At 43.0% G+C, this 10,573-nt stretch overlaps 1 protein-coding gene across 1 annotated transcript in view; it reads left to right on the top strand.

The window, feature by feature from the left end:
- The window catches only part of Pccb (propionyl-CoA carboxylase subunit beta), a 58,031-nt gene that overhangs the window by 44,767 nt on the left and 2,691 nt on the right, over window positions 1-10,573 (top strand). The window contains exons 10-13 of the mRNA XM_031344521.1: window positions 5,032-5,155; window positions 9,297-9,404; window positions 9,550-9,650; window positions 9,979-10,077. Coding sequence (XP_031200381.1) covers window positions 5,032-5,155; window positions 9,297-9,404; window positions 9,550-9,650; window positions 9,979-10,077 — 432 coding nt within the window. The remainder of the gene's footprint in view (window positions 1-5,031; window positions 5,156-9,296; window positions 9,405-9,549; window positions 9,651-9,978; window positions 10,078-10,573) is intronic.

Genomic DNA, 10,573 nt, shown 5'->3' with positions numbered 1-10,573 from the left:
CGAACTCAGAAATCCGCCTGCCTCTGCCTCCCAAGTGCTGGGATTAAAGGCGTATGCCACCACTGCCCTGCCAGAATCTATGTCTTGAAACAGTAAAAATGAGAGAAATAACTAGGTAAACTTAGTTTTCATTTTTAAAAATGTAGGGTCCCTTCCCTGAAAACATCTTAAATATGTCACAGCTACAGAGAAATGAAGAAAAAGGTGATGTAGGAGGTGAGTCAGGGGTGCTCTTAAGCAAATAAGACATGCCCTTGTTCCTTCGGATGGGTTAGCATAAAATGCCAGTTCCTCCTAAGTCCATAATTTGAAGGCAGTCTGAATAAACACTGTTATAGAACCAGACACATTTATACATAAATACACGAATCTCTGGGAATGTGCTGCAAAAGCTACAAGTGGGAAGAGCCTTGTCTGTGGTGAAGCTTCACAGCTACAACAGTGAGGACAGACGAGCAGCGCAGATCTGAAGAGCTAGAAAGAGACCCAGGAGAGTTCCAGTGGTTGGTAAAAATAGATTCGTGCCCAGGAGCAAGGTTGCTTTCCTTAATAAACGATGCTGTGACAACTGGAGGGGTCACTTGGGAGGAAACAGACTGTGCATCACATGACAGAGGGGGACAGCTGAGCACGATGCTGCAGGCCGAGGTCCCAGCACTGCAAGGGGGGAGGCAGGAGAAGCTAAGTTACAGGCCAGCCTGGGTGATGTCGTGAAACCTTGTCTCCAAGAAAACAACAATGCAAAAAAAGCAAGTGGGTCAGAATTCCATATGAACAGTAAATCCATGGGAACACCACACGAGAGACAGGTACATCGCTCTATGATCTTAGAAGGTGGAGAAATGCTTTTAAATTGTGTCTCAAATCTACTTCAACTAAAAAAAAAAAGCCCAAAAAACAAAAAACTAATTCCATTCTTCATAGAAGAAAGTATAAGTGCCAAAGGACAGAAAACTGGTAGAAAACATTTTCCATATCTGAATGTATTGATATCAGTGATACAAGTTCCTACAAATCAAGAGAAGAAAGACCAAAATTGATAGAAAAGTCATATAAAAACAAACCATTGAAAGGACAAAAATGACCCTAAAGCATATGAGAAAATATTCAAGTTCACTCACTATGGTGGAACTATGCGTAGATGGCTCTCTTGCCATTCAAGTGTGAGAGCCGAGCTCGAAGCCCCAGAACCTTTAAGGCTGGACACAGTAGCAAGTGTCTGTAATTTCAGCTAGAGCTCCAGACTGGAGCTGGAGACTGGAGAATTCCTGGAAGCTCATGGAATGGCTTACCTGGTCTACACAATAGCCGACAGCAAAAGATCCTGCAGAAACAAGCAGTTCCCTGAGTTGGAGCGTAGCCATGGCTTGGAAAAAAAAAATGAATCGCATAGAGCTATTTCTTATATGTCAAATTGACTAGAGGTCAAGTTTGAATGCTCTCCTTTGGGAAGCCTGTGGGAAACAGTCCCTCTCATGCACTGCTGACAGGGAAAGCTGGCACAATCTAGCACCAAGGAAATTGTCCAGAAGTTGCTTTTCTTGGAATCTGTCCATCATGTATCGTCCTCACAGTATGAAAGCATAGAGATATTACACCACAGTTTGTAAGCACCAGATACAAGCACAAGAAGGTGAGAGGGTATCCGTGACCTGATGGGACCTAATTGCCAGGAGTGAAGAGATGCATTCCTTGATCATGCAGAAAACATTAATACCTTGTTGCTGTCCATGTAAAACACAGGAGATTGTCACAGATGTAAACATAGACCAGAAATCCAGTTAGAGTAGATGGTAGGCGGGGAGTTAGTTACTTTGTGTATCTGTGAGCAGAGTTCCTGAGAGGGGAACTAGAAGCAAGGAAATCAATTCTGTCTCATGGTTTCATGGTCTTTATACAGATGATGTGCTAAACAGGCTTACACCAAAGTGGACAGGAAATGGTGGTGGTGGGCACATAGTGGGGTTCCAGACAACTCCTGTCTCCAGTGAGACATTTTCTACAACACCTCCCACTCTTTGCTGTCACCGATGCTTATCACGCTAGGAAGGGATAAATCTGCTGTTTGGGTCAAAGTACTTAGCTGGATAGCTCTACAGACACCTTCACAGACACCCATCGAGGGGAGGTGGCTAATCTCCAATCAATGTAGGATTAATCATCATTCTTCTCTCTCTCTCCCTTCTCTCTTAACCTCTTACTCTTGTCTTAATTCTCCCTTCCCCTTCTCTCCACGTGGCCATGGCCATCTCTACTTCTCTACCTTTTCTCTATCTCTTTTCTACAATAAAACACCTTAAGACCATGAAAAAAAAAAAAGATTAATCATCACAGTTTAAGTATAGTCAAAGGGATGAAAGAGGAAGATAATGTTAAACTATATGAATTTTTTATATAGTAAAACAAAATGACTGGAGGGTTATGTATGTATGTATGTATGTATGTATTTATGTATGATGTATATATGTATGTATTTGTTCTGGGAATTAAACTAAGAGCCCCATGCATGCTGGGCAAGTGCTTTCCTGTTCCTAGCTCAGATGAGTAAATTTTGATTGTGCACTTTGACTATATAGCTGTAAATAAATGTTGAATTCGTGAAGGCCTTGTGCTGCAATAGTCATGTGGGTTGTCAGTCTTCTAACCATTTTTTTGTGTGTTTGAAAATTAAATAATAATTATTAAATTAAATCAGTTAAATTGTGTTTTGAGGATCATAGGAGTCAGACTTGTGGTGTTAGATGGGGTGTAGGGGTGGGGAGCATGAGAGTTATGGGGAGGAAAGGGTAAACTAGAAAGCTAGAATGAACTTAGTGCTTTAGAATTGTATATTTGTGGCAAGCCACAGTTTCCCTGTAAATGTGTGTTGGATGTGTGTTTGCTGTCTATAACAGATTAGATGTGATAACACACACTGTTTTTTGTTTTGTTTTTAAAACTGGTTTCACTGTAGCCCTGGCTGTCCTGGAACTCATTTTGTAGGTTAAACTGGCTTCAAATTCTGAGATCCACCTGACTCTGCCTCTCAAGTGATAAGATCAAAGGTATGACCCACTACCTCCTAGTGATGTACACTCTTAAATGTGAACTCTAGCCTTTGCATAAAAGCCTGGTTACAAGGCTGGGCAGGAAAGAAACAGAATTGAACCTTAAATTCCAGAGGCTCACTTTAGGACCCATTAAAAAAGAACAGAAGCTTTCTTGAAGGGGTGCTCATGGGCCAACATGGACAACTTGGACATACAATAATGGCAGCAAATGTACATAATCCATAGCACAAAACTATCTATAAACCATAGTAATAGAAATTAAAAGGCAAGCTGGGCAGTGATGGATCATGCCTTTAATCCCAGCAGTTGGGAGGCAGAGGCAGGTGGATTTCTGAGTTCGAGGTCAGCCTGGTCTACAGAGTGAGTTCCAGGACAACCAGGGCAATACAGAGAAACCCTGTCTCAAAAAACCAAAAAAAAAAAAAAAAAAAAAAAAAAAAAAAAAAAAAAAAAAAAAGAAAGAAAGAAAGAAAGAAAGAAATTTAAAGGCAATGACATTTCCTACAGCAAAGTGTTGGCTTATAAACATAGAGGAGAAATGGGAATTGAGAAGTTGACATTTGACAACTATCATAGCTGCAAGGGAGTCGGACAAGAACTAGTAATCTTGTGAAATTGATTGGGTGGGGCCCTTTTTTGTGAGATAGGTCTCTCTATAGCCCTGTACGCCCTGGAACTCAACATGTCAACCAGGATGGCCTCGAATTCACATAGATCTACCTACAGATGCCTACTCAGTTCTGGTTTAAAGTTCTGGCACCCTACCTGGCACCATACCTGGTACCACATTTCTGATTCGATTTTGATAAAGAGCAGGAGAAATGTTCATTATAATCTGATTGGAAAAACAGTTGATTTGATTTAGGAGAACCCAAACAAGTCCCACAATTACAGGACAGATTGACATCATTTAATGTGATCCACTTAGAAGTTACCATGGTGTTCAAACCTGAGGAAATCACAAGCAAACCTGAACAAGAAGGCGCTCTCCACCTGATGACTCGTTCAGATGTCATGATGGATGAGGAATACTGATGGGTGAAAAAGTTAAAGGGACCTGAGATTGGCTCCCGGGCATTGTAGCTGCTCATGTTTGTATGAGATGCTGTAGTAAAAATTAGCATTCACTGACATTGTCTGCTTTATAGATCACTGCTGTTATATCAGGGTGTGTCCTTGTCCTTAGGCAGTAAGAGACTCAGATAAAATGCTTATCTGTAACTTAGTCTTTTTTCGTGGGGTGGGTGGTGTTTTGAGACAGGGTTTCTCTGTATAGTCCTGGCTATCCTGGAACTCACTCTGTAGACCAGGCTGGCCTCAAACATAGAAATCCACCTGCCTCTGCCTCCCAAGTGCTGGGATTAAAGGTGTGTGCCACCACTGCCCAGCTGTAACTTAGTCTTAAATGATATTATCTGCACATAGAAAAAAGAAAACATTATGGGAAAAGGTAATAATTATAAAATATTAGAGAGAAATCTGAGTAAAGATCCATGGTGTGTGTGTGTGTGTGTGTGTGTGTGTGTGTGTGTGTGAAACCTAAGTGTGGTACCTCTGGTGGCCAGAAGAGGGTGTTGAATCACCTGGAGCTGGACTTCCAGGTAGTTGTGAGTTTCCCATCATGAGTGTTGCGAAACAAACTCAGGTCTCTGCAAGAGCAGTAGTGATCTTAACCTCAGAGCCATTTCTCCAGCCCTTTTGTACTATGATGATTTTATGTAAGCTTGAAATAGTTTCATACCAATTGCTACAATTAATGCCAGATTCACATTGTATATATATATATTATTTTTACAGCAAGCTTTGCTGTGTAAGTGGGTCCTGCCCAGTTCTCTGCAGCAAGGGATGAATAATTGGGCTGGGCTGTGCTGGGCTGTGCTGTGCTACGCATCTGTTGTCCTTTGTAAGGCTGTCTGTGATTATGTATCATAGCATTTTTGGCTCAATCATTTTGAGCTCAGGAGGAACTTTATTCCTACAGGTGATTGATGAGAGAGAGTTTTTTGAGATAATGCCCAGTTATGCAAAGAACATTGTTGTTGGCTTCGCAAGAATGAATGGGAGGACCGTCGGAATTGTTGGCAACCAACCTAACGTGGCCTCAGGTAGGTCGGGGCTCCAGAAAACTCTGTTTGGCTTTGGGGACCAGGGCTGCCTGTACTCTTGGTGTCCTGTTTGCCTTCTGCCCTTCCATGACCAGGGGAGAAACTCAAAGGCATGTTGTGAAGGTGTCTTTCTGTCCTAATATTAAATGTTTCAAAAGCTCCTCTCAGCTGGACTCCTGGGGTGTAAAGGTAATGTTCCTTCCTAGCTTAGAAGGCCGACATTTTCTGTTGCCCCTTGTTGAGAGGGCTGGTGTCTTCATTGTGTAGCAAGTGTCTTTGGCAGTTCCTACAGACATAGTTGTCAGTGCCTGAGACACAAACAACATCTCTCATATTAGGTGATGATGCCAGATCTGAGTCATAGCTGGCTGAGGGGAACACCTCATAGTGGTGCCAAGTGAGTGGGGACCATGGGCACTGCTTTGATCCACTGTCTTTAGAAAAAAAAATTCAGAACAAAGAAAGAATTTTAAAAGCAGTAAGGGAAAAAGGTCAAGTAACATATAAAGGCAGGCCTATCAGAATTACACCAGACTTCACCAGAGACTATGAAAGCTAGAAGATCCTGGGCAGATGTCATATAGACCCTACAAGAACACAAATGCCAGCCCAGGCTACTATACCCAGCAAAACTCTCAATTACCATAGATGGAGAAAACAAGATATTCCATGACAAAACAAAATTTACACAGTATCTTTCCACAAATCCAGCCCTACAAAGGATAATAGATGGAAAACATCAACATAAGGAGCAAAACTACACCCTAGAAGAAGCAAGAAAGTAATCTTTCAACAAATCCATACAAATGTTATTCCACCTCTTACAACAAAAACAACAGGAAATAATACTTTTTCTTAATATCTTAACAATTAATATTACCAACACATCCTAATAGATTGAAATCCAAAAATATGAGGAATTAGGAATTTATTGACTGTCATCCTATGGTCTCTCTAATTTGTTAATTGGAAAAATAGGTCCAATATTGTACAATCCACATACACTTTCAGCTTGTTTGTTCGTGACAGTGTCATGCTGTATACAACATAATGGTCTTGAGATCTTGCTTCTCCTATCTCAGCCTCTCTATTGGTAGTATTGTTTATTTCATGTTTTTACACTATACTATGGTTTTCAGAACAGCTTACATATTTCAAAAGTATTTATATACCCAAAAGAAATGTAGACAATTAGCCAGGCAGTGGTGGCGCACACCTTTAATCCCAGCACTTGGGAGGCAGAAGCAGGTGGATTTCTGAGTTTGAGGTCAGCCTGGTCTACAGAGTGAGTTCCAGGACAGCCAGGACTATACAGAGAAACATTTGTCTCAAAAAAACAAAAAAATAAAAAAAAAAGAGAAATGTAGACAATTAAATTGGGAAGGGGCTTGTAAGAGAACAACAAAGAGTGAGACTGAATGCTTTGCTTGACGTTTGTAACTATTGTATAAAGCTACCATAGTAGGAGCCAAGATTTTAAGCTCTACTAAATACAAAACAAACAAACAAAACCACTTTATATATTTAATGTTCATTTAAGAAAATATTAGTAGTGATGTATTATTTTGAAATATACAGTTAATACATTTGGAGTTATTTAAAATTTTATTGAGAAAAACATATATATTTTCAGTATTGCCGTAGACAAGCATCTACATAAGACTGTTAAATTGATTGTTGTTTTATATCAAACAACTTTTATAATACTCATTTTTATTGTTATAGTATTTTATAAATTTTAAAGAATATGACAAAAAAAGATATTGTAGGTATTGAAGGGGGTGGTCTCTGGAGGAGTTGAGATACAAAAGGAAAGCAAGAATGTGATTTAATTCTATTTACTTAAAATATGTTTTTAAATGTTAACAAATTCAGATAAATTGAAATCATGTAACTTTTCTCATCATAATGCAATAAAACTTAAAAAAAAAAAAAAAGAAAACAAAACTCAGGCTGGGCATGGTGGCTTATCCCTATGATCCCAGTACTTGGGAGGTAGGGGCAGGCACATCTCTGTGAGTTTGAGGCTAGCCTGGTCTACAAATCAAGTCCTGGACAGCCAGAGCTATTACACAGAGAAGCCCTGTCTCAGAAAACACACACACACACACACACACACACACACACACACACACACACTTTATATGCCTTCTTTATAGGTTTGTTGTTGTTTTGTCTTGTTTGAGACAGGCGCTCTCTATATAGATAGCCCTGGCTGCCCTGGAACTCACTATATAGACCAGACTGGCCTTGAACTCACAAATAACCACTTACCTTTGCCTCCCAAGTGCTAGGATTATAGGCCTGCACCACCAAACCTGGCATTCTATGGTTTCCTAATTGAACTAGCTAGTAGAGTATAGAAAAGCAGTGAGTGGGTCTCCGTAAGCAACCTTGAACTTAGTATGTGGACCAGGCTGGCTTCCGGCCTGCTGCCTGCATACCCCTGTCCTCAGCTCTGTGCCTCATTCCTGCTTGTCCTGGGGAGTGTCTCTCTCACCATTAGATATGATGATGGCTGTAAGAATTTGGTAGATGTTCTGTAGAAGTAGCTATTGGTCACCAGATGTAATTGTTGTTTTGGAGGCTTACTGCTGAATTAGCTCACACTTTCTGATTCTTTCTGAACTGGGGTTGACTAGTGAAACTATTCTGGTTCAAATTCCTCTTTAATCTGGCTTCTCTCTGCATTGCTGTGCTTGGCTTCAAACTAACTCTGGCAATTTGTTCTAATCTTCTGGCTCCCTCTTATTCTCTGGCCTCAACTGCCTCTGCTGGCCAGCACTGAACTGGGTGAACTCATTGACAACTCAGCTGAACTCAATTGCACTGTACTAAGTGGCCAACAATTACTCCAGTGTGAACTGTTCCAAACTGAACTCAATCCACTGACTTGCCTGAAGGCAACTGAACTGCATTGGCTGAACTGACCGCCGCAGCATGAGCAAGTTTGCGCGCACATGCATGTGTGTTGCTAGGAAAGGAACCTGGGGTCTCGTTTGTGCTAGGCAGGTGTTCTGCTGAAGAGACATTTGCAGTTTGTGGAGATCAGAAGTGGGCGTTGGACACTCCTATAACTAGAATTTCAAATGGCTGTTAGCCGTGTAGGTGCCGGGAACAAACCTGGGTCCTCTGCAAGAGCAGCCGGTGCTCTTAACTGGTGAACCATCTCTCTAGCCTCTACCGCTAGTTTTTAAACATGAATAGATATCTAGTTGTATTTTCTGTACATTTCAGTATGTTTCTGTATTTATGTGATCATCATAGGAAAGCTTTTCTCTCTTTTGTTCAGTATTTTTCTGTGCGTGTGTGTTTATGTATGTGCACATATGTGTAGAGGAGAGAGGTTCATGCAGGGACTTTCTTGTCTTAGTTTGGGTTTTATTGCTGGGAACAGACACTATGTAAAGAACAACATTGATTTGGGGGTGGCTAGCAGGTTCAGTTCAGTATCATCAAGGTGGGAATGTGGCAGCATCCAGGCAGGCATGGTGCAGGAGGAGCTGAGAGTTCTACATTTTCATCTGAAGGCCTCTAGCAGGATACTCGCTTCAAGGAAGCTAGGACAAAGCCCATACCCACAATGAGACACCTACCCAGTCTACGACACCTACCTCAACAGGGCCACACCTATCAACAGGGCAACACCCTCTAATAGTGCCACTCCCTGGGCAGAGCACATACAAACCATCACATTTCTCAGTAGCTCACCTCTATGTTTTTGGGACAGGGTCTCTCTCTGAATCTTGAGCTCACTGATTGGTGCAGCTGGCCATGAGCCCCAGAATCTTTCTGTCTCTGCACTCCTACCACAGCACTGGGATTCTGTGACAAAGTCACCATGGTGCCCGACTTTCATGTATGTGCTGGGGATCTGAATTCAAAACTCATGCTTGTGTGACAAACACTTTACCAAGTGATCCAATCTCTTTGCCCTGATTTCTTTTTATTGAATTCCATTCAGCTGTGTGTTATTACTCTTTTCTTTGTTATTGTCACTGTGTTTACGCATTGGTGGATTTGATAATCTACTTTAAAAGTCTGTGAAGGTTGTGGATAAGTCCTTTGATTGTCAGGTGCTTACGTGACAGAGCTGAGGTTATCCAGGTGGTTACCATGGACACAACGTTTCTCCTTGTAGGGTGCTTGGACATTAATTCATCCGTGAAGGGGGCTCGTTTTGTCAGATTCTGTGACGCATTCAACATTCCCCTCATCACTTTTGTTGATGTCCCTGGTTTCCTGCCTGGTGAGTCTCTGACATGGGTTGGGTGGGAAAGGTGGTTGTCTTCAGTGGGACTCTTTCAAGGTCCCCAGAGCCCCGTGAGGATGGTCTCAGCCGTGAGACCTTGTAAGGACTTTTATGGTAGCTGATAACTCTTTTCATGACCTAGGCACGGCGCAGGAATATGGGGGCATCATCCGGCACGGTGCCAAGCTGCTCTATGCGTTCGCTGAGGCAACCGTGCCCAAAATCACCGTCATCACCAGGAAGGTGAGGACGTCCCCTCAGAGCCAATGCCCCCACGCTCCCTGCAGCATGGCTGAGGTGGTCTGCCACAAGTGTGGCCTGGCCTGGAAGGAGGCATGCCTCTTGCTTGCTCCTGTGAAATGTCTAGCAAGCTCTTTCTAGTGCTGCACTTGGGTCCCGGGGGTGTCCATGGCTAGCAGCAGGCGGTGTGTGCTGTGAAGGGCTATCTGAACCTTAGCTTTAAGGGGCCAGTAGGGCGTGGCCCCGATTCCTCCCCTTGGCTTCCTGGGGTGTTTGGGGGCATAGTGTGCTTGTCCCTGGCATTGACACTCAGCATTTGGGTTTGTTCTAGGCCTATGGAGGTGCCTATGACGTCATGAGCTCCAAACACCTTCTTGGTGACACCAACTATGCCTGGCCCACAGCTGAGATTGCAGTCATGGGTGCAAAGGTAAGACACTGGGCCACACTTTCCTGGGCCTGGGACCTCTGCTGATAAAGTCCGGTGTGGCTGCGACTGTGTCAAGAGTCTAGGTCAGGCCTGAAGGGAAGTCTCCTTCCTAGTCAGTCCTCCCCTTGTCCTCCCACAGCAGGCACATGGGTGTCTTCAGGGCAGAGGAAAGGACCCGGGGAGACAGGGGCAAGTCAGCTGAATCTATCTTTGGGAGGTCAGAGCTTCTCCTCTCATCCCTTGGGGTGCCCAAAGCCCCCTTTTTCTGCCCACTAGAAGCTAACTTGTAGTTCTGCCCTGGGTGATGCTCCCCTGGCATTGAAAGAGTTGCCAGGGCTGAGCCAGGTGAGTTCCGGGGTTCCAGAGATGACTAACGAGTGCTCCCACTTGAAGGCTGTGCCTTCCAAGCATGATTCCTGAGGAGTGGGTTGTGTGCTCAGGGCTTGGGGTGGTGAAGGAGGAAAAGCAGCGCGCTTCGTGGAAACCAGACCAAGGA

Source organism: Mastomys coucha, unplaced genomic scaffold, assembly GCF_008632895.1.
Source record: "Mastomys coucha isolate ucsf_1 unplaced genomic scaffold, UCSF_Mcou_1 pScaffold23, whole genome shotgun sequence".
Classification (NCBI taxonomy): Eukaryota; Metazoa; Chordata; class Mammalia; order Rodentia; family Muridae; genus Mastomys; species Mastomys coucha.
The sequence above is the reverse complement of the archived record's forward strand: the minus strand, read 5'-3'. Positions and strand labels throughout refer to the sequence as shown.